At 46.4% G+C, this 24234-nt stretch overlaps 2 protein-coding genes across 2 annotated transcripts in view; both read left to right on the top strand.

Moving 5' to 3' along the window:
* sh3rf1 (SH3 domain containing ring finger 1) overlaps positions 1-18526 on the top strand; it is a 32424-nt gene extending 13898 nt beyond the window's left edge. The window contains exons 3-12 of the mRNA XM_086114936.1: positions 6384-6659; positions 7343-7438; positions 8686-8985; positions 11075-11185; positions 13424-13542; positions 14186-14356; positions 15259-15539; positions 15623-15927; positions 16004-16347; positions 16468-18526. Coding sequence (XP_085971062.1) covers positions 6384-6659; positions 7343-7438; positions 8686-8985; positions 11075-11185; positions 13424-13542; positions 14186-14356; positions 15259-15539; positions 15623-15927; positions 16004-16347; positions 16468-16636 — 2172 coding nt within the window. The 3' untranslated portion in view covers positions 16637-18526. The remainder of the gene's footprint in view (positions 1-6383; positions 6660-7342; positions 7439-8685; positions 8986-11074; positions 11186-13423; positions 13543-14185; positions 14357-15258; positions 15540-15622; positions 15928-16003; positions 16348-16467) is intronic.
* Positions 18527-18753: 227 nt separating this feature from the next.
* Positions 18754-23550, top strand: LOC147203043 (centrosomal protein of 135 kDa-like). Its single transcript, XM_086114981.1, has 7 exons — positions 18754-19598; positions 20282-20433; positions 20899-20998; positions 21365-21449; positions 21522-21767; positions 21877-22015; positions 22436-23550. The coding sequence occupies exons 1-7, from the start codon at positions 19486-19488 to the stop codon at positions 22684-22686; spliced, it is 1086 nt and encodes a 361-aa protein (XP_085971107.1). The 5' UTR covers positions 18754-19485; the 3' UTR covers positions 22687-23550.
* Positions 23551-24234: the final 684 nt, after the last annotated feature.

Raw genomic sequence — 24234 nt, 5'->3', positions numbered from 1 at the left:
CTCATGGCTTCCACCTATCTCTTTGCAGACACAAAATCTCAATGTAATTCCTCCATTTACACATGGCACTCTTAGGAACGGATGGCTTTGATCATCCACTCGCTTCCAGGTTCTCAGGACCCCCCCCCCCCCCCACACTCCCCCGAACTTCAGCTCCAGGTCAGGACCTGGTAGTAAAACCGAGGCGGGTCAGCGGGCGGTTAGCGCGGCGATGCGTTTTGCAACTGGAAGGGTGAAATGCCGTCCGTCCATTGTCTTGTTTCCTACTGTATGCAAGTTTCGAGTTGCATCTCTTGAACATGAGCCGGTACAAGAGTTTCCATTTCAACGCTCGGCGAAGAACTTCCCGTTCGCATTGTGTGATCCATCTGGCTTCCAGATTGCGTCTTTTGCGAGTGAGCGCTTTCGTGCCTGCAGTCGACGCCGAGCCTCATTTGCCGTGTTGTGAGCGGCAACAAACAAGCGCGGGGGAGTTGTTGTACAGCAAAGTACTCTGCGAAGCTTGAATGGGTTATTGTAACTTCCCCCACACCCACCCCCTCAGTAGGTGAATTATTCCCACAACACCAAAGCTGAGCACGGCTTATTATGCTTTCGGCTTGTTTGCTTCCACTGCAGAAAAAAAAATGACAACAGTACTTCCTCAGACAGGCGACAAACCTCAGAGTGCCTGTTGTCTATTATGGGTTAGGTGTTTATTATTAGTATTTAAGGAGACAAATTACATTGGTACTTTGACTTGCAGATTCCCCCCCTTACTTTCCTTCTTTGCGGCATTGCAAAGATTGCTCACAATAGCAACAATTATTGAATACTTCTGATGATGCTCAGAAAATATACAGCGCACAGTAATTGAACACGTTATGGAAATAGAGACATTGCTCCATCTTGTGATCGGATCTGTGATTTATTTTGAATTATATATATATATTTTTAAACTTTCCGATTGGTTATCCATTCCAAAAGTGCTGATCGTGTAAAGCCTTCTTACGAGTCACAACATCAACTGCATTGTTGTATGTGTGCCTTAAAGGGGCTTGAGTGAGTTTAGTGTGAGTTTTGGCTTCCGGAACTGACATGGTCTATATTTGTTTTTGACCGTTCCGTTCAATAAACGACCCAAAGTGGATCGGCGAATCTGGCTATCCTTGCCCACATGCGAGGGCATTGCGCGACATCAGTCGCTTCACCCGAGTGGTGACGTATCTGAAGCTGGCTCGGAATCCAATTTTGGCTTACAACGCAAAGGCAAAAAACTGGTAAGTTGAGGTACTTATAAGTCGCGCTACCATCGTACTAGAGCTCGGGCTCACACCCAAAAGCTTCATAGTACAAGTTCCAACAAGCCACATAATTTCATTTTAAGAAAGTGCCTTAGTGCTAGCTAATGCAAGTCTTAGTGCTAACTTGTAATGCAAAATGCCGTAGACGGGCTAATGGAAATTAGCATAAATGTTTTGGTAACGAGAATCTTTCGAGTAACGGATACTTTTAAACACACAGAGCAGTAAGATATACAAGCAAAACAATACTCATAGCCATGTTGACTCTACTCTGTGAGTTCCAACGAATATTACTGCTGCTTTGTAGGCGACCTTCTCCGCCTTGTTTTCTTGCTCTGAATTAAGCGACATCACTTCCAGTCGAGCTTGGGGTTGGCGTAGAGGAAGCTGCTGACTGACTTGACTTCTTGACAATTATAAACATCCACAACCCCCACACCCCCCACCACCACCACCAAAAAAACTGTTTCCATGGAAACTAGAGGTATACGGCAAGGCAGACGACAATGCTTTGACAAATCTGCTAACGTCACATTCTCTATTTTTCGTCTAATTGTCATTTTTACTTGGAATTTTTGGTCTCTGGTCTGGGTTGAATCGTCACACCTCAAACTCTTCTTCCCAGGCTTTTCTTTCTATTTTAATAAACCTGATCCCGCCTCCCTTTGTCCGCCCGCGTGCTTCCGCCCGTGGCCCAGTTCCTGCGTTTTACACAAAGAAGCCCTCGGGGCGCAAAGGGCCGAATGGCAGGGCGCTGAAAGGAGCCCCGTCGTACAACGGTCAGTAAAAAAAAAAAAAAAAAAAAAAATACGCCATTAAGAATCAATTTCATGCGCCGCTAATGGAGTCAAGATGGCCTCTCGTCCCTCGGAATCACCCTTCCTCCCTGTCCTCGCGTCCACGGTGGGCGGCTGGGACTGTTGGGCAGCAAATGACCTGCTAATGAACAACAAATGTCCCGACAAATGACCACCTGGCCGACGGCTGCGCCAGATATGTTGGCTCGCGTTCGCTCCAGCTCTTGTCATATCCTCATGCAGTCCCTCAACGGGCGCCACCTGCAGAGCTTTGGGAGGTGTCCATGTGGGAGTGTAGACATGTCTGGCGTTAAGACACGAGGGAGGGGGCTGCGGTTAAAGGTTTCTGTCTACTTTGGCCAGAGTTTGACTGCTGACGGGGCAAACATCGCTATAAAAATATGGCGGATGCGTGGGCTGTAGATCGCATCACTTCATGGCAATCTAGTGACTTGGAAGCGAGCTGCTAAATCCCTTTAGCGCACTTTCGTAATTTCATTATCCGTGATAGAAGGCGTGATTGTACACGGCAGCTGATCAGTGTCAAGTCCGCTCACAAAGTCTCTCCGTCACAACAGGCGAGCCTTTGATTCTTATAAATCTGTCTGCAGCGGTTCCACGCGGGTGACTGAAAACCCAAAGTGTATTTTTAAAGCCCACGTACTTCAGCTGACTGCGTGGAAATCGCGGTTATTTTTGGATTCCGGCACACTTGAAGTCAAGGCCCGAACATTTCCTGTGTCCACAAGCGCAACAATAATGTCACGCGGTGATGCGCTCTGTCTGTTTAAACACGTGTCAACGTCAATCACGGTCCCTTGTGCGGTCGTGTAGTCACTGCTTATCCATTCTATAACACAGTAGCCCACGAGGATTCATAGTCGTTTTCCCACAGCGTCGATTTCAAGATTTTTATTTGGATCACTCGCAAATGTTCAATGATACGATAGTTGATGTGAAATGGTTTCCAATTTAGGGCTGCAGCGATTGAATATTATTCTGTTGATGGTTTCAAACTCGAGTAACCTGATAAAAATTGACTTATGTTCCACACTCGTATTAGTTATTTTGAATGTGCGTGGCTATAAAAGGTGGAACCTGGGTTGTTGAGTGACGTGGGAGTCGGCAAATGAGAATATTTCATTTTTTGTTTTGTTTGTTTGTTTGTTTTTTAAACCCCTGGTTAGCGGCTAGCTGCTAACTGGCTAACAGTCAGCCAGTCTTGGTGTATCATGCCAGTTGCCCACGCCAACCAAATGCTATTTACTTGACTATTTGTATTATTTGTGTATTATTATTGACTTCCGTATTGTCACTCCCCACTTGTGAAGTTATTTAAGCGCAGTTTGGGGATCTGCACATGCAGGTTGTTTCATGTTCATACAAGTGGCAAATAGGTCGCTTAAAATATACATGGAAGTAGACAGTCAAAAAAGGCACAGGCACTGAATGGGAATTTAGCACTCGGACTTGCTGTGTGTGGTTTTACATCCTGTCCCTCGAAGGGACCGTGGGCCAACGAGGCAAAGCGTGTCAATGGCCAGTGTGCCCGTATTGCGACTGGAACAGATGACATCACCTAGAAAAGGAAAAACATGGCATTTTTATCCATTGAAAGAACCCTCAGTGTTCTTTATGATTTACATTGCATGGACAAAATCAATATGACATCTCACCACGACACGTACAGGAAGTGAAAATGGAAGAAAGGATGGAATCGGTCCCTCGCTTAAAGTGGTTTAGGCACTATAATGCGCTCTCTTGCGGGTAAGGAGAGTCTCAGTCGCTGAGGCACTTTTAGCCGTCTGTTGAACAGACCAAACAATCAAACGCACACTCTCAAAGGGCTGCTGTAGTTACTGCTGACATCACTGACTGGGCCATGCTCCTTAAAGGTACATTTCAAACACACAAATACGACAAGACACAGTCTGTGATGAAGCAGAGCTGGGAAGGCAAAAAAAACAAAACAAGAAAAGTCATTCAGTGGAAATGAGAATGGGAAATGACATCTCATGTGGTCATTGTAGCTAATGGAACGGGACACTTTTGCGATGCAGGAGCCATTATGTAACCGCAGAGTCCTTTAAAATCTTTGAACCTCATAGAACGGTCACGGTTGTTTCTTATTTGCCGTGTCCTCAGATCCCATCGGCTTTGTGTCATTTGGGCCCACTTTATCATTTGCATTTTCATCACAGTCCCCCCCCCCCCTCCTCCTCCTCTTCCCCATCTGCTGAAAGGAGGCCCAGTTCCAGTACAAAATGCAGGGAGACTCCTCCTCCTCCTTCTCCTCCTCAGCGTTTTTATGCTCCCGGCCGAGGCGAGGCAATTGGCGTGGCCTCATTGGTTCTGTGCTTGGGTGTGTGTGATTGTGTGCAGCGGGGTAACGTCAGACCGTCTCACCATCACCGCTCGTTCTGTACTTTCATTCTCACCAAACGCCTCATTAGCCTCCAGCGAGACCATGGAGCCTCCTCCCAAATTCCGTTTTAACCCCTTCGCTCCCTAGTTCCCCACGTCCACGACGCTTCGCTTCCAAATTGTTTGGGATTCACATCACTGGCGAAGATGTCCAGCAATCAGCAGGATAAATGGTGGCTGTTTTGCAGAAGCTTCCCTTATAGTCAACTCCAACGCTGAATGGGGAACCCCCCCTACTGGCTTGGCCCTCTTTCCTTGGATTGTCATCCCCTGAATGGCCCTTTCAGGGTTTCGGGGCCAAGATACAAAACCTCCTTCGGGGGCGGTTGGGGTGGGGGTGGCGGGGTGAACGGACTGGACTTCTCAAAGTCTTAGTCAGGGACACAAATCTTTCAGACTTTGGGGCGTCAGTTCTTGATCTAGGTTTTTTTTTTTTTTTTACTTTTTGAATAGATAAATAAAATCCTTCAATATGTTGCGGTGGGCCTTCACTATAGTCTGAAAATCTGTGTGGTACCTTCCGAAAATGTGTGTGGGTTTTTTTTGTTCATATTCCGCATACAAAGCCAAGTTCAGAGAAAGGAAAATACTCAATTTTAGTACTTTCATCTTTGCCTGATACATCCTGTATTTGCTTTGCTTAACTTTTTAACCTTGTCCCCACGTGTTCATGTCCCAGAAAATCCCTGTGTATTTGTGGTTTGGAATTTGCAGGTTCACTTTTTTGGGGGGGGGGGGTCCTTTATTCATTTGAAAATGTTACTGATGCTGTTTTACGACTCAGTCAAGAGCAATCAACATATTTCTTTGGTCCCGTCGTGTGCCATTTTGCTAGCAAGGAACTATGTAGGAGCGAGTTGAGGTGTTTCGTTTATACAAAAGCAATGCTCTGCTGCCATCTGGTGGCATACACATATAAAAAAATTACAAAGTTTTGTTGAAATTAGTTTTGTATTACGGGTGCTGCACGATACCCAAAAATAACTTTTTTAATTAATTAGTGTAATAAGAAATGCGAATTAACTTCGTACCCTTGTGTGCATCGCACGCTTGGCTCTTATACTACACCGCCAATTGCGTAATACTGCTGGCACAACTTAGTATCCCCCTTTACGTCAGTGCCGTTTTTAAGGAACAGCGATCCGAAAAAAAGGCGAATAAATGCCGACTTTTACAGGCGGTGTAAAGAGGGCTTTAAGTCACAACACTATGGCGCCAATAACTGCTTTCAAACTGGCTTCTGGCTTCATTACCGCATCAGAGGTGTGAAAGTCGAGCCGGGATTTGTTTTGTCTGTCCCCTTTTGAGACAGAACTTAGCAAAGCGGGACATTGCTTTCAATACAAAAGAGCATGGCTAGTGAGTCTCGAGTGTTTTGTTTTGGCATTGTGCCTGTGATGCGAACTACCTTGTAAGGCAGCTGATTCTCATCTTGCATCAGCACCAACTGGTATCACTGCGCCAGAAGTCAATAGTTGGTCTCCCCTGCTCTCAAAGTCCGTCTGATGTCACCGAAAGCTTACCCCGAGTCATTATCCTGCGTCGCAGGGGTATGTTGAGAGTGGTTCTTTCCTCCCTGTTTTGCAATGGCGCAAACCCTTCTGTGTGTGGTCAACGCTGAGTGGGGCCAAGCCACCGACTCCGTGAATGGAACAATGGCCATTTAGGAAGCTCACTGAAGCTTGCGCTGTTGCCGGACACAAATGGAGGCGCGATGGTTGCGTTGAGTGTTTGTGTAACGTTCTCACGAGTCACTCACCACAAAATAAAATCGCAAGGAGACCCTGCGATTGCCGTGTCGTTCCGAGATAAATTTACAGCCGAGCACGGGCATTTGTCCGGCGACCTATTTAATCGTCGTGCCACTTGAATATCGCAGGGCATCCCCCAGCTGCCGTGCGCCAAAGCGCTCTACAACTACGATGGCAAGGAGCCGGGCGATCTCAAGTTCAGCAAGGGCGACGTCATCATCCTGCGCCGGCAGGTGGACGAGAACTGGTACCACGGCGAGTTCGGCGGCCTGCACGGCTTCTTCCCCACCAACTTCGTGCAAGTCATCAAACCGCTGCCGCAGCCGCCGCCCCAGTGCAAGGCACTCTACGACTTTGAGCTCAAGGACAAGGAGGCCGACAAGGACTGCCTGCCGTTCGCCAAGGTAGCCGTTCAAGCGCGCGTGTTTATGTCATTTACGGCGCCCTAAAGAAATGCATGATAATTACATTCTGTCTGGCTTCCTGATGAACGGCTGTAATTAGGCTAGGCATGACGAAAATCCTGTATATATAGCGAGACCAGGCTCATTATGTGGAGACAGCATTTCAGCTCTTCATCGCGCGACATCTTGACTCCATCTTGGAGTGAAACCATCAGGACCGTACACAAACACAATCTCACAGCATGCAACTGGAGCAGTTTGAAATCAGAATGTATGTCATAACATGAAGGAAAAAAAAACGAAAAAGAGAGAGAAATCCTAATACTGACCAATATAATTTTCTACAGATCACGGCAGACATGTTTTCCCTGTCGGAGTTGGCTTTTGAACCAGTTTTGCTCCAACCCAAAAAATTAGAGGATGTAAAATCGATGCCATCTTCGAGGTCCAGTTCGTTCGTCCTGTGAGGATGAGAACTTGAAATCTGATTAGTTAAAGGGAAAGTCTCATTGCTCCAAGTGACATGGGCCAGCACTATTGATTCTGAAGGCGCTGGGCAGATTAGATTGACCTGGCAACACATAATCAGCAAAGCATTGCAACCAAGAGAAATGCGACCGATGAAAGATAATAGACTGGTGAGATTCAGGTTTTCACAGAACACAAATCCTTTTCTTTTCTAGGATGACATTCTCACTGTCATCCGCCGGGTGGACGAGAACTGGGCGGAGGGAATGCTGGGAGACAAAATTGGAATTTTCCCCATCTCATACGTGGAGGTAAGAAAAACGGGCCGCGGCAGAAATTAGCATTCACAGAATCACGCTGCGATTCAGGTCACCCGCCGCCGAGGTGGCTTCCTGTTCAAAGGCGTATTTTTAGACTGTATTTGACGGTTTGAGGTGGCGAGCTCAGAAATAGCGCCGCGCGGAGCTATTAAAAAAAAGGCTTTCTTTTGCTGTTTGTTTATGTGGCTGTTCTCTATTCATGGCGTGACACAGAATCAAAGGGCGAGGGGTGGCGAAGCCGACCTGACAATTTCATGAGCCGTTCTAAAAGCATTTATATGGTTTATAATTGGGCGGACAGGCACTCCGGACAACCGATGACGGTATTTGTACACAAGGAAATAAAAGGTAAATTAACTTATGTCGTAGGGGGACTGATCAAGCTCATCCTAACCTGCTATGACTTTAAAGTGCTGCGACTGACCTGATTTTTTTTTCCAATCGCTTCTGCCTGTCTTGATTTACTGGGCAGACGTGTCGACAATGAAGCGGCACTGCGTTGGAAGTCAAACTCCTAACTTTTATGTCGCGTCGATGGACCTGCTCGGGTGCAACGACGCTGGGAAGAGACTGTGATTAGAGTGCTTCTTTCTGCTTTTGAGTCGCGCACATCAGAGCACATGAAACGGGTCACAGAGTCGACAGTTTCATAGCCGGCTCATTAATATCCCGCTTTGGGGACCGGGAAAGCCTGTTGATGAGGATCTTCCACACCAAACTGCTTCAGCAGTTTACTGATTTAACATTTTGGGTCTTGGAAAAACTAGATTCACTGAAATTTTTTTTTTCTTATTTCAAAAGAAAAAATTATAATAACCACCATGTGTGTTCTGGCTGCTCTTATCGCGTGTGGTATAGTCTCGCGTGCAAGGGATGGTAATTTAAAAAACGTTTTTATTCATACAATCCGCTAAAAGATTAGCTTTTCTGGTCACGACAGTGCGTTTGGCAATTCTTCTCCTTGTCATTTTCAATTGTGTAAGCTACGTTACACAGTACCAACACTCAACAAGTTAGCTTCTTTTTTTTTTTTTTTTGCGGCTGGCAATCGCTTCAGCAAGCTTCCCGATTGGCTATCACTCCGTTTTACGGACCAGTCACCAAATCTGTGGATAATCAGGCCTCAGCTGACTTTGATCAGAAGGCGAGGGAAAAGGTTCAAATCCAGCCGGATTGGCGATAAGTGTGTGCACAACGCTTAAGCCCACCTTCCCCTTCCATTTTCTCCTCCCTGCTAGTTCAACTCGGCGGCCCGGCAGCTCATCGAGTCGGACAAGCCCTCGGACTCCAACGGCGAGTCGGGCAAAGGGGCCTCCTCGGGGCCCCAGAGCAACGGCGGCCATCGGGACAAGAAGAACAGCAAGAAGCGACATTCCTTCACCTCCCTCACCATGTCCCACAAGCCCATTCTGGCTCCGCCCCCGCAACGCCACTCCATGGAGATCAGCGGCCCGGTGCTCATCAGCTCCAGCAACCCCACCGCCGCCGCCCGCATCGGCGAGATCAGCGGGGGGCTTTCCTGCAGTGCGCCATCACAGGTAACATGCCGAGAGGAAACTAAAGATGTCCGCCTTGCACCCACACCACGATGAACATTATTTTATAGTATCCTTACTTCTTGTCATGGAAGCATCAAAGCACTACTTTTGTTGAAATGAACCCTCTGAGCGCACTTTAATCTAGTTCCTTGATGCCAAGATGCCACAAGATGGCGGCAAAGTAGTCAACCAAAAAAAAAAAAGCATCAAGAAATGAGAACAGGTGTTTGTTTTGAAATGAATCAGCCCCTTGTTGCATCCAACCAGAATATCATGATGAAATTTGGTTCAGTATGACGAATCCAGGCAAAAACACAGGACAGTCTGTGACATCATGCCAAAAATGCTCCGGCCGAGGATTCAAGCATTGCGTGGCTGCATGACTCCACTCGCCTGTGAAAAACGTCTTCGGGCCTCCGGGTCCCCACGCAGCGAGCCAGACATGACAGCAGCTGCTTTATGGTCGGCAGCTGCTGGAGGTTTTGGACGTGGTTAGACACGCTCGCAGACGTGCCAATTTGTCTGAGGCCGCCTGCGCTGCGAATAGACCCAAATGGGCGGCCAGCCTCCGTTAAAGGTGCTTAAAGAGCACTGAAATAATAGCGAGGAGCGGAGGAATGCACTAATCGCTCTGTGACTTCTTACATTGAGGAAAAACTCAAACATGACCATCTCACAAATTCCCACAAAAAGAGACTAGCTAGCTAGATCTGGACTTTCCGTGCCCACGCCCCCCCAAAAAATAAAGCAAGGCGAGTCACCAGGTAAATTTCAAGAAAGTCGAGTCAAGTCATTCCTCGGGTTAAGCAAGTAATAGTTTAAATCAAACTATTATATATTACTATTATCTATTGAGACATTTGCAGTTTTTGCGCTCAATATTTGTACTTGGCGCTAGTTAGCTGCACCAGTGCAGTCACAGTCAAGTTTTGAAATCATCCCACATCACTCCCCTTCATATCATTGATTGCTAAAAGCATAACTGCCGGCAAAACTTAAGGTTTGACGAGCTATCAGTTAGCTCAGGTAGGACACGAATGTGGCTTAGATGTCTTTAGCGGTCTAAGTCTTAAAATTGCCGACGACAGTATCATCACTCGAATCAAGAGCAACTAAAAACTACATTTCCAATAAGAAGTCCCCTGTAACAAAAGTCAAAACAATCAAATCTACTCTCGTCAGGATAATATGGTGAAAATTTGGTTGTCAGTACCTGAAATCAGTTGGTTGCATGTGAAGGAACATACAAAACACATATGAAATATGTGTTTGCGCATCACACAATGGAGATGCTGACTACCACACACACACACACACACACACACACACACACACACACACACTCCTCCCCCTACCTCCACCTTACTGATCTTTCCAGCAGGCAGACAAAAGACAACAAAGGTCGGCTCCTGTCGCCCAGAGGAGTATTTTAAAAGCCAGCGCCACGCCTGCCGTCAAAGTGCCGCGGTTGACGCCATAAAGCAAAATCGCGTCAAGTCTGGCAGGAAAATGACTTGAAGAGACATTTTAGAGACTGCAGATGCAGTTGGAGGTTCACCTTAAGAGGCGTCCCGGCCCAGTGCAGTCATGCGTGGGGACAGCGAGCGAGCGCACGGGCCCCAGGGAGATAATGTGCCAGCGCCACCGGGGGCTCGTTACCACGACACCACCGCGCTCTCACCCGCGAGTCGGGCCAATCAGGTGCCGCGCGTGTCACCTGATTGCGGTCGGCCAATCGGAAGAGTTGCGGTCGCCGCCTCGGCGAGAAGCAAGATCACACAATGTGACGCCTCGGTGAACCTGCGGCTTCTGTTATGACGCTCGACATTGAATCGGGCCAGGGCAAAGTATGTCCTGGGGGACAATATTTACAACCGCTCCCATTTATGACATGTTTTGTTATTGTACAACTCAAGTACAGGTGCTCGTATGTCATGGTCGCAATGTTCTCGGTAGGGCTGAACGATTTCAGGAAAATGTCCAATTGCAATTGTTCTGGCAGAAATGGTCATGTGACCTTCGCATGCCGAGAAGAATTTGCCGTCGTGTTTGTCGAGCCTCAATTGTCCTGTCCTGTCCTGTTTGAAAGGTGCACATTTGCACAACCGGACTGATCGTGACACCGCCCCCGAGCAGCCCCGTCACCACGGCGACGGTCTTCACGTTTCCGCCAGAGACCAGCTACGCACCCATTCCACTGGTAGGTTGCAGACCTCTGCCAAAGCAAGGTGAAGGCGCATGTTTCATTGTTGCCACAAACTTGTGCGTGGATTGTTTCACTCTTTAAAGGCCACATATGATTTAAAAAAAAAAAAAAGTGCTTTTCAATTTCTTGTCTACAAATAGTTGGCTCTGGAGCGCCGGCCGAACCAACAAGCATGAAATTATATGACTAAGTAAGTCTTTCATGTTCGCTGTTTTACAACATTGGAAGACAATAAGATGTAAGTATAATAATATAAGCGGTTAAATTATTGTACGTGGCAAGTGGTGGCTTCACTGTATTTATATGCAGTCTGGACACGTAGTGTTGAACAACAACTCCTGTGGAGGGAGTCTCAGAAGTGGCCAATAACACCACAAAAAGTAGCTAGAGTCAGTGCGCATTGCTTGTAAAAAAAAGAACAAAAAAACATTGATAAACAGTGGTTAGTGAGTTTGGAAAAGTCTCCAAACAGAAGTATTTTCTTGAGATGGACACGTTTATGTTTTGCTAAATTGTCGATCTCTGATTTGGTGGGATTTCCCAACAAATCATAGAAGGAGAAATAACGTTTTTGAAGCAACATGTAATCGTTCCAACAGGCCTTGATGGGATTTCAATGAATTTCATTCGGAAATGTGATTTTTTTTTTTTTTTGTTGAGCGAATTGAGTTAAGTCGAGCTTAGTCACGGAATACATTTAACTCACAAGTCATCGTACCACTATCCTTTTTTTCCCCCATCTGTCATAGCAAAAAAAATAAAAAATTAATAATCATAATGATAATAATAATTTGGTTCCACCTGCCCTAAAATGAAATGTAAACGGTTCTTTTGAAAAAAATAAAAAATAGATTGCATAGATTGTATGCTCACTTATGTTGACATCTCTCGAAACAAGGCCGGGGTTGTATTTCTGGCTGCCATCTAGCGGTGAACACTGTTATTACAACGTAGAACTCCTCACTACAGTAAACATTTTTTTTTTCAAAACATTCCTCACGGGCCGCTCCAGATGCGCCTTGCTAGTTTCCCATCCCTGCTTTCGAAGCTCGCCCCGTCTCACGAGATATGCAAGCGAAACGTAGCAAAATCTACCCCCTCTTTCCACACATGCAAACTGAGAAAAAAAAGGAGCTCTAATAGCTCTCAGCCTACACAAAAGCACACACAAACTTCCTGTGTGTGTGTGTGTGTACACGCTGGCATGCCGAGTTGGTGAATGAACAGGAATGCGCACACAAAAGGTGGAGCTCTCCGCTTCACTTGGGAGCCCTACGTGATGTTTTTGTACAGATGATTCCTGTAACCCGCAGGCGGCCTAATTATCTCATCTCCAGCGTCGCCAGTCGACCGTCACACGCTCGGACTCTCGTGCGCATAACTTTCAAAAGGGTCTGGGGGTGGGGGGGTCGTTACGTGGACGCTATCACACGGCCGCTCATTTCATTGACTTGTGAACAGGTTGCCGCTGATCTCACCGTCGAGTTGCGTGAACTCGACAGGCACACACGTGGATCCAGTTATAGCGCTGAAAAGGGTAACAGGGGGATTTTGCCTCCGTTACACGCGCCAAAAAGAGCCCGAGTTGCGATTTGTCATTTCATGTGGTCCGCGTTAAATTCTGGGACGGCAGCGCCGCCGCTTGCACAGCTGCGCCGTCTCCTAGCAACAAACAAACAAGCCAAAAGTACAAAATGGAAGGCAGAGTGGAGGTCGGCCGGACGTGCATCGTTCCTGGCATTCGAGCAAGGCTTTGAAAAAGTTTGCCGTGCTTTGGCTTGGGCTGATGTTTCAGGAGGAACCTGAAATAACACTCAAAACTTTCCCTTCAACTTCATTTCACTTTTGAGTTGAAGTATCCAACTTTGGAATGTTTCAGTGAGTGCACAAACTTGCCGTGTCGTGAGCCGAATGGCAAAATTCAAAGCAGATGAACAAGGCTGTCCATGTTGATGCCTTTTTGTGACTCTTCCAGTCTCTCATCTCTTGCCACCTTTTTCACATTTTATTCTTGACTGACTAAATGCTCAAATGACTTGCCATGGAGCCTGCTCAGCATTTACTTGACATCCTTTCAGTGCATTGAATTGTCCTGGTGTTCTCTTTTTTTGATAAGAAAAGTGCCTTTATGCTATCGTGTTTTCTAAAACCAAGCAGTACCCGCTCCCGACAGGACCGTGGCGCATCATACGGATGATTGTCTTTCCCGCTTCTCTCCCGTCATCCCCGCAGGATGCTCTCCCGCCACGGCCGCCTCCTCCGCCGCAGTCGTCCGCTGGGTACTCGCTGGTGGCGGGCCAAAGACCCTCCCCCAGCCTCGGCGACCAAGGCGGCAGACAAAGACCCACAGTGTGAGTTGGAAATACAGTCGTGCCGCCTGCGAAAGCAGCCCTCTGAGCATCCTTGTTTTGTTTTGTTTTTTTCTAGCGCTTGTCCTCATGAGGTTCCCAGGTGAGCCTCGCTGTAGGCCAGGTACACCCCGGGAACGGTTGGACAAATTAGATGCAGCTGTAACATCAGTATCAATAAGATTAAAAAGTACATTGACTTTTTACCATAAGAAATGACTTTTGTACAGTTTCCAAATGCATAATGTTTTTTTTGTTTGTTTGTTTTTGACCGTCCATTTTAAAAATCAAATGTGGCCCTTGAGCGGGTCTGTGAATCAGCCTTGACTTGTAAAACCTCCCCCAAGGAATCTCACCCGTACCTGTTTAGAATTAGATGCCCCCCCACCCCCACCCCCCGAGCCCGCTCCGCCCCCGCCGCCGCCATCTGCGTCCGCTTTTGCACACACGTCACACGTCTCCCTGGGATTTCGTGCCGACAGCATCCCAGCTGTGACTCCTCGCCGGCTGTGACCCACAAATTCCGTGTCACCGGGGTTGAGGGGGAGGCATCGGTCCCGGAGGGTCCGCGCTGTGAGAAAAGGCAAACTTCCCGTGTTTGCTTCTACCGACGAGCGTCTTTGATGTGTTTGTTTTGCGGCTGTAGCTATGTGGCCATGTTCCCTTACGCCCCCCGCAAGGAGGACGAGCTGGAGCTGAGGAAGGGTGAGATGTTTCTGGTGCTGGAGCGCTGTCAGGATGGCTGGTTCAAGGGCACTTCCATGCACACCGGCAAGATCGGCGTTTTCCCGGGGAACTACATGAGCCCAGTCAGCAGGTCGGTCGGAGGGTGACAGGTTTTGGTTTTTGCGCGGTTTACGAGTTTTTAATGCACTCGGGGACTGCCAAAGACGTAATCCATCGGCTCAGGCCAAGGCAATAAAAGTGTTACTTCGGCGCCATCTTGTGGATTGTTGGCACCAAACAACATTTTTTAAAAGCCATTTTTCAGCGACTTCTTTAATTTTATTTGCATACTCCTAGTTGAAGTTAAGTGTTGAATTAAACAAAACAAAGATAATGGAAATGTTTTATTGAAAACAAACACCAAGCTTTGCCATCAGAAAGTCCGTTGAGCATAATGCTAACAAACGGTGCAAAACAAGATAGGCTAACCAATAGAATGCTATTGGTTAGCCTATCTGGTGTCCCATTGCTTTAGAAATTGAAACGGGAAGGGGACGGCAACCGTCAGCTTGTGGCAATTTATACATACGGCTCTGAAGAAATAAAAATGAAGCTCGGAGCTTTCCTGTCACTAGAGGTTCCTTTTTCTTCTGCTCTGGGTATCATCACACTTTCCCCATTTGCAATGGCCTTGACGCTTCTGTTGTGGCGTCACCAAGAAAAGACAGCTGACGAGAAACTTGGCTGACATCTCACAAAAACGATTGTTTTGGACAGTTTCACTTTTTTCGCAGCTTTGGTGTTCGTTTGCGTTCAGACTCTGGTCCAGATTGCACATTTGGAAGCAATTGAAATTCTTGCCAAAGCCATTTTACATGTCCAAGTTCCTCAGGTCAGGCTGTAATTTGTCATGTTTAAGGAGGCCATCAGTACACCGTATTCCCTTTTATCCTCTCCATTTTCCTTCCTTTCGATCCTAGATTGTATTTACTTATCGGTGTGTGTGTGTGTGTGACGTTTCTAACAAAGCCTACGCTTGCACCCCACTTTTAGGACGGCGTCGGGGAGCAGCCAGGCCAAAGTGCCCATGAGCCTTTGCACGCAGGCGGGCAGAGGGATCACCATCGTCAGCCCCTCGTCTGGCCACCACGTCGCCATCGTGCCGGGCCCCGACGCCGCCAAACATCCTCACGCCGTGAACGCCGTCGCCTCCGCCGTTCAGCCCGCCGCGGCGGTAACGGCAGCGCAGACGGCCACTGGCCAGCAGCCCAAAGCGCCGCAACACGGCAGCTTGCAGATGACGGTGAACCAGGCCCGCAACGCCGTCAGGACAGGTACGCCCAACGGGACTCGATTGGAGTATTTGGCCGTCTTTCGAATAGTAAAGACCAATCAAAGTTTTGACTTGTGTTTTTAGCCGCCTGCCACGGTCAGGACCGCCCCACCGTAGCTGTCCCGCCCATCCAGTCGGCGCCGGCCGGAACCTACATGCCGCACCTCAGCGCGTGCCCTCAGCCTTCCGCCGGCCCCGCTCAGGGCTGCGCCCGGGCATCGGCGGCCCTAGGGTGCGCCGCCGCCTCCCTCACCCCGCCCAACGTCAGCGCCGCCTCCCTGGAGGGTGACGCCACGAGACCCGCGCCCGTCCTCGCCGGCAACGGTTCCGCTCTCAGTGCCGCCGCCACCAGCGCGGCCCTTGCGTGCCGCTTGGACAAGGACATGAAGGTAGCAAAAGAGGCGCCAAACCTTTTCTCTAAAGCCTTTCCTTCGTTTTGAGGAAAGTGTTTTGTTGTTGCCGCAGAGAGAAAAGAAAAGTCTTCTGAAGATGCTATCCAACAAGAAGAAGTCTCGTCAGTCGCCGCCTTCCTCACCCACGCTGGAGGCGGAGCAAGCGGCCTCCGGGGAGTCGGCTCAAGGCGCCGCGGGTCCCGAGACCTCCCTTCCCTCTGGCCAGGATCCCGACCCCGGTGTCGCCGCCTCTCCAGCTCCATCTCCATCTCCATCCTCGGCTTCCTCGTCAGAGCCCTCCTGCCATCGGAGGAACGTTGTCTTGGATGGAGGCGCGCCTATCGCGCCGCCCCCTCGCCAGCCGTGCTCCTCGTTATCATCGCTGCAGCATGACGCGCGGCCCATCATCTGTGAGAGGTACAGCATATTTTTTTTCCAAGCTTTATTTTTACGCTTTCTATTTATTTGTTTTGCGCCTGAGTCCGAGTCGCTTCATTTTGAGTTTCTGCATCTTCCTAACGCCGGCTTCCTCTTCAGGTACAGGGTGGTGGTGTCGTATCCGCCGCAGAGCGAAGCCGAGCTGGAGCTGAAGGAGGGCGACGTGGTGTTTGTGCACCGGAAGCGCGAGGACGGCTGGTTCAAAGGTACGCTTCAGCGCAACGGTAGGACGGGGCTGTTTCCCGGAAGCTTCGTGGACAGCATCTAAAACTCTTCTGCGCATACTACTTTTGTTTTGTTTTTTTATTTATACCCTTAAATGTGTGCCTTGTACTGTTCATCACTTTATTGTACATAAGGACACAAAGGATTTAGTTGCGGACAAACAATATTCATTAATATACAGTAGAATTTTTTTTTTTTTTTTTTTAACTTATTTCAACAAAGACTGGCCTTTTTGGGGGGTGAATGGTGGGAAGGGGGGCGTAGTTCCAAGGGTTAAACTGGCACGCTCCCTCACTTGATTGACGGCCATTTTGAAACGGGGTAGGCAGTACAGGTGCATCTCGGTAAACTAGAACATGCTGTACTGTCATTTCCGTAGGTTAGGCGAAACTGAATTATCGAGAAAGTTATTTTGATTATGACATGCCTAACGTGCGTGGCATAGGCCTGAGCCTTGCCTCTGCAAGTCATCGACACCTCCTCTAAAACGTTTTCTAACTACCTATAGATGGCCCAGGATTCACTTCACGGTATTTCCTCGGCATCAAGATGGTGCCAGAGCATTTGACTGAAGCATTTCAGTTTACTTCATTGTAGTTCCTTGGGACCACATGGTGCCAAAGCACTACTTTTCACTAAACATACTGTAGGTCCATACATTTTTTTTTTTACATTGTTTCATTGTGGGGTTTTTGAGCGGTAAATTTTGATCCAACTTCGAAAACCCCATACTCCACTATCTCAAGAAATGTGAGTATTTCTCTTTGCGTTTAATTATTCCGATGTGAATATTTTTAATTGAACGAAACGGCGGCACAGTGATTAGCCTGTGTGCCTCACAGTTCTGAGGCGCCCGGGGTTTGAGTCTGTATGAAACGTTCTACCGTGTTGTAATTTATTGAGATGCGACCTTTACACGGCCCGCATTGAGATTTTATAAACAAATCAACAGAACCATTGAAAATTCATCTTGAGGTTGGCTTTCCAACCGTCATGTTGGACGGGCTGGATGAGCCGTGCTGCTAATCAAACGCACCCCGACGTAGCTCTGCTTCCCCAGAGTGACTTAACATTTCAATAGTTTTTATTTTCTATTTGTGGTTTATTATTGTTATACTGGGAGGGGGAAAAAAAAGAAAAGTAAAGAACACACTGCTCCTCGACAGCTGCAGTAACCTCACACTCCTTAATGTGATTCCGCCATCACGAAAAAAAAAAAAGAACCACAAAGCACGTTTGCCTCGCTTTTGTGAACATGCTGGAAGTTTTTCTAATATATATCTTTAGAGGGAGAGAGAAATAATTGCTTTGGTTGATCTCCTTTTGATCGTTTTTTTTTTTTGTATCTACTTGAATTCTCGTAACATTTCTTTTGCGATCTGAGAGATTTATTTGCATTTTTTTTCCTAGAATGAACTACACTGAGCAGTTAGAATTAGCGACCATTTTTTTTGGTGTCCATTTTAGCTGTCCACTGTTTTTGTAATACCCTGCATATTCCTGGTCCCACATTTGCAACTTCACCTTTAACTTGGACTTTTCAGGCAGCCTTAAACACAAATATTCCTCTGAATATGTCATTGGTTGCATCCTATTTTTCCCTGCATTCATTGGAGTAATGAAAATGGCCCCCGATAGGACAACAAATCAACTCAATCAAATCAATCAACAAACCAATTTACAACATCATATTACAAGATTTTGTTTTTTAAATTTGGGGGCTGTAATGTGATTTTTCTTCTGAAATTGACTATTTACGTGACAAAACACCTTTTGCACATTTTGGACGACCCTTTGTGAAACTTAAGTTTTCTTTTTTTTTAAACTGGAAACTACGACGATGTGCACGACATTACAACTTGGGAAAAACGCACCTATGTTCAGAAAATTTAATAATTATATATTTTTTGTTCATTAAAAAAATTACAACCTCCTTTGTCATTTCACTGTTGTTGTTGTTGTTGTGGCCTTAATGCTCCTTTGCATAGTTCTGTTTGCTGCACTCATTCACATCCAGAATCGAGTCAATATTATTCGGTTTATTTTGAAGAGCCCAAGACAAACTTCACAACTCTCCTGCTCAGTACTTGATTACATTTTTGTGGTTGTTTTAGTTGGTTTGGGGAAGAGGTGGGGGGGGGGGGGGGTCCTTTAGTTCCACTGTCTGAAATTGAAATCAACCATTTGTGTGACCGATTGAGAAATTGATAAACATTGGAGGGAATCGCACATTTTTAAGAGGCTGTTGAACAATAAAAGCCAATGGTTTCCATGATTGTGCTTGCACACGTCATCTGTGGTCTTGTTTACGATGCGGTTCTCCCGAGCTGACAGAACGCTGACGGAGTGACCGTCATGGAGGTCAGTTTCACTGCGCACACACACACACACACACACTTGCCTTATTAGGTCCTTCCAACTTGTTCATGGCTGTTTGTTTGTTTATTTATTTGGTACAGATATCGTCTTTTTTTTTTTTTGGTGAACAGTGATGACACCAGTCCTTTCTTGGCATCAGCGTCCCCAGCCTCAACACTACCGAAAACTAACCGCCAAAAGTGAAGGCGCACCACCGGCAGGGGAAAGGCACAAAGATGCGGATTCGTTAGCGAGAAAGAAAGTTCAGCGCACCAGGGCACGACGAAGACAAGTGGTGCTTTCAGACATGATTGATTCTCCACAGTAAGCGGGACTTTGGAGAAATAGTAAACAATTAATAAAAGTAAAACGATGACTTCAGCGTTTGAAGCTTTGATGTTGGTCATAAAGACTGTGTGTGTGTGTCTATGCGAGTGACATCCTGTGGTCACCATTTTCCAGGACCGCTTCAAAAACAGTTAGGCCGAATTAGGAAGTGGTTTTCGATAGTGGGTTGGTTTTTGGATCACAACCATGGACAGCAGCGTAGACATGACCAGAAACCACCTCAGGAAGCGGCTGGACCAACTGGGCTACCGACTCCATTTTGGGATGGACTCAGTGCCGCTGGTTGCTAAACTCTTCAGGTAAAATGCTTGTCCGTATTCATTGTCTCATTACGTTTTCACCGTCAACGCAAATCTTGGAATTTCCCACAAAAATAGAAGATTCCGATTTTAAGGGATCATAACCCCTCACCCACCTAAATAAACAACCATAAAGTGATCCAGATTAACCCTAAATAAAGTTCTGATGTTCTCGTAGTCTATTCCTGACATTTTTGCCTTCTGGCAGAAGCCTGAAGGCTCAGTGCGACCACTGACTACCACCTTGACAAAGGTCCCAATCCCAGAAGACTACAAGAAAATCTCCCAAACATGTGTTGGAAAATATCATCGTGTGAAGAAGACCAAGGATGAACTTTCTGGCCATGATTGCCGCGTTGAGTGCAAACACATGAAGGCGTACCTTCACTGAAGCATGGCGGTAAGAGCGTCATACTTTGGAGCTGGAAGAAAAATGTCAGGAAAAGCCTACTAGAACATCTGACTTTTATTTAGGATTAATCAGAAGCATTCCAAACGGTGGCAGCTGACTAAGAGTTTTGAATGTGATAGGAATTCACAGTTATAAGAGGGTGTGTACACTTATGCAACCACTTAATCTCATTTTCCATTATTATTATTTTTTTAACTTTCCTTTAGAAAAGATGATAGCATTTATATGTAAAATGATCCTGCCATCTCTTGACTTCCTGTTTGTCTTGCAGCGATCTGGTGCACACCACGGTCAGCCTTCGCGATGCTAAGCTTTCAGCGAGGAAGCCCGAACGACACCGTCAAGCAGACGTCTCGCCCGAGCCACCGTACATGACCGTGCTGCCCCGTCAGCTGGACTCCGGCGATCATATCCTCAATACAGGTCAGATGTTACCAGCTGGTATCAGAAACAAAATCTGCTAAGCCTCGTGTTAGCTTGGTTTCTCAAAATGTGTTGTTACAGTGAACTACAAAAAAAAAAGTGTGGTGCCCAGACTTAAGAGTGCCCCAACTGGCAAGCTTTTTGGAGTAACAAGGCAACAATTTGGGTGCCAAGTGCTGGTTGATGGCAGCAAACGTCACAACAAGTAGCAGCTTCGCAGCTCGTTGTGTCCTGAACCAAACCACATACATTCATAAGGATAGCTAAATGCTAACACACAATACAAAATACCATAGACTTGCTAATAAAACTAGCATCCATATTGGAGTGTTTCACAGATAGTTGGAACACGCACGGTGAAGCAACACATTTGGACAAGCAATATAACAATAGTCGATTTACAATAATAACTGTGTTCTGTATCGTTTACAAAATATGATTTCCATAATTGTGATGTAGTCTCAGGGAGGAAAAAGATCGGCATTGCTTTGTTCCACCACTCGACACAGACCGATGACGAAGGACCGCCTCCGCCTCCCTATGCTGATGAAGATTCATATCGGAGGTTTGTTGTTTCACCAACAAATTGAGATCATCCTCAGGAATTTTGTCATATTTTTTTCAGTGTTGTTGGTTATTCCATACTTTTGGGCTATTTTTGTCTACATTTGGCATGTTGTAGTTTTTTTGACAGATTTTGCCTTTTTTTTCCCCTTGCTGTTTTTGTCAGCTTTTTGTGTCCGCTTTATACCTGTTTCATTGTCTGTTCTTGGTATAAAATTTGGTCTTATTTATTTTTTGCTCAATTTTAAATCACATTTTGTGGTCATCGGTTTTTGTCCAACTTTATCCATTTTTGTCTGATCTTGCACATAGATGAACGGTGATAGAACCTTTTTTTTCCATAACGTGTCATGTTGATCACCGGTAGGCTAGTCGCACTTCAGGAAGAGCTGGTCTCACTCAAATCGGAACTGGATTTCTCTCACGAGCGCACGAAAGCCGTCACCGGCCAAGTAAGCGCACAGTGGGCATAGACAGGGTGGCGCCGCCACGGTGACGTCTCTAAAACCGTGCGTGCGACACAGTTGGTGGAGGTGCAGGAGGCCAAGCGGGCGCTGGAGCGGACACTGGAGGAGCTGCGGCGGGCGCGTAACGATGATGCAGCCGAGCTGGCCTCCCGCAACGAGGATGGCGCCGTGGCTCAGATGGTGGCGGTGAAGGAGCGCGTGCTCAGCATGGCCTACAGGAAGCTGTCTGCCTCCAAGGAGGTCATCCTGGCTCAACAGGAAGTCATCCAAAACTTGGAGGAGAACCTTTACCAAATAAAAGCGGTACGTCCTCTTTGTAAGATTGGTCGTGCTGTTTTGCTGTCTGGGCCGTTTGCGCCGGTGTGGGAGTGAACACAATCTGCTTTTTTTTTTCCTGTGCTGTGTTGCACAGGAGGTTTGCGAGCAAAGTCATCTTCGGGAGCAGCTGGCAGAGGCGAGAGGACGCAATGACAAACTGGAGGGACTGGTCGCATTCTTGGAGGCAGAGAAGAGCGCTCTGCAGGACAAAGTGGACAAGATGATGGCCAACGGTAAAGCTTTACGTCAGCATCGTTATCATTATTATGATTCTGAGGATAAATGGTTCGGAAAATGGATACATGGATTATTATTATCATGGTTATGATAAATTGTGTTATTATTTGCATTTTTGCTATTATAATTTTCCTCATCAATACAGTTTTCGTTAGAATTCTCATTGTTGTTTTTATAGTTAGTGACGTCGTCGTAGCAAAGGCTCCATCATCTTTATGTCATGACATCATGAATGTCATCTTTAAATGTCATTATTAATAACTGAGCATAAATGGTTCGAAAAAAATAAATGGATGGATCATTTAAAATGGAATGAATTTGAATGTAAAAGTTTAAAAATGTCAAAATGTTCAAACCTCGAGTGGTGCATGCTGTCATGTCAACTCGTCAACTGACAGGCTGTCTGTGATGTTCAGATCGAGACCTGGTGCTGGGCTTGGATTTGCCGCGGGCCACCATCGGCAGCGGCGGCGGCCAGCCAAGACGCTGCCTGGCAGATGTCATCACGAGCCTGGAGGAGGAACGCGATCGTTACCGCCGTGAGGCCCAGCGATACAAAAGCCTCCTCGGAGCCACGGCGCCCGCAGCAGCCACGACGAACAGTCCCACGCAAGCCAGGAGGAGCAAGTTCGTACTGGCCGCCACGTTTCAGGGCAACGTCGCATGAGGCAAGTAGACACTCACGTCGAAAACAACCCAGTCAGCAAAGGCATCTGGCCCGGATTCGGCATGAAGCTGGCACAGCTGGCCTTGAGTCGGCACTGACATAATGCATGTGGGCCGAACACGGCCCAGGAGTGGCAAAGGAGGCACTGGCTTGACTTTGGCAAACCAGATGAGGGCCAGTTGTGGAGTGAAGTATTTGGGCCAGAAACCAATTTACAACTCCGGCCCGTATATGGCCAGCCAGTATTGAGCCACCCTTAAATGCAGTTTCAGATTTATTTTCTCAACACACAGCCTTGTTTTACAATTGCACACCAATTGAACTGCGAAATCACACACACACACACACACACACACACACACACACACGCGCGCGCACGCACGCGCGAGGTTCAATCAGGCCCGCAGGATAATTTAAAAATGAAAAAAATGCATAAAAGACACAGAATTAATATTTTTAATTAGGTGCAATTCATTGAGTATCCGCTAGGGTACACTGTTTTGACCAGAGAAGAAGACAACAGCAGCCTCAGTCCGTCACTGAGACAGACCCATGACAGCAGACGCTATCAATAGCACTCTCACATTTACACATTTAATAGCACTCTTCTTAGTTTGTAAGATGTAGGCAGGGATTACATTTAGATTTTATATGCACGTGTAAATGGTTTAAAACTTCCTTTCTTTATAAATCTTGTTTAATCATAAAGTGCATTACTATATTTTTCAATACCAATTCCTTGTTAAAGTTTGTACAATCAATGTGATCAGTTGCAATTCATATATGTGAATGATAAAGGTAAATTGCACATTTGTTAAAGGAAATGTAAGGCGCTTCATGAAATGTTTTGTAAAAGATACGTTCATTAAATTTCAACATTTTCCAAATGTTCTTGTGCTTCTTTATACCAAAACAAAGGAAAGACATATTGTTTTGGTTCTTTATAGCAAAGTATGGTATCATTTTAATGGTCCGGTCCACTTGACATCTACCGAGGCCGTATGTGGCCCACCATGTGAAATGAATTTGACACCAGTGATGTATAGCAAGGCGTTTTTAGACGAAAAAAACGACCATGTATAGTAAGGCGTTTTTAGACGAAAAAAACGACCATGTATAGTAAGGCCTGGTCGTTTTTTTGGGCTAAAAACGCCTTACTATACATGGTCGTTTTTTTTGGGCTAGAAACGCCTTACTATACATGGTCGTTTTTTTGGGCTAAAAACGCCTTACTCTACATGGTCGTTTTTTTTCGTCTAAAAACGCCTTACTATACATGGTCGTTTTTTGGGGCTAGAAACGCCTTACTATACATGGCCGTTTTTTTCGTCTAAAAACGCCTTACTATACATGGTCGTTTTTTTCGTCTAAAAACGCCTTACTATACATGGTCGTTTTTTTCGTCTAAAAACGCCTTACTATACATGGTCGTTTTTTTGGGCTAAAAACGCCTTACTATACATGGTCGTTTTTTTCATCTAAAAACGCCTTACATGGTCGTTTTTTTCGTCTAAAAACGCCTTACTATTCATGGTCGTTTTTTTCGTC

The sequence above is a fragment of the Hippocampus guttulatus genome, chromosome 7 (genome assembly GCF_054856545.1).
Source record: "Hippocampus guttulatus isolate MCC_2025c chromosome 7, RoL_Hgut_1.0, whole genome shotgun sequence".
NCBI lineage: Eukaryota > Metazoa > Chordata > Actinopteri > Syngnathiformes > Syngnathidae > Hippocampus > Hippocampus guttulatus.
The sequence above is the reverse complement of the archived record's forward strand: the minus strand, read 5'-3'. Positions and strand labels throughout refer to the sequence as shown.

What these genes read in the sequence shown, in the direction of transcription:
- LOC147203043 (XM_086114981.1), top strand. Translation starts at nt 19,486, where the DNA reads ATGGACAGCAGCGTAGACATGACCAGAAACCACCTCAGGAAGCGGCTG. An exon ending in GATGAAGATTCATATCGGAG is followed by an intron (nt 20,999 to 21,364) that starts GTTTGTTGTTTC and finishes GATCACCGGTAG; the next exon opens with GCTAGTCGCACTTCAGGAAG. An exon ending in GGACAAGATGATGGCCAACG is followed by an intron (nt 22,016 to 22,435) that starts GTAAAGCTTTAC and finishes TGTGATGTTCAG; the next exon opens with ATCGAGACCTGGTGCTGGGC.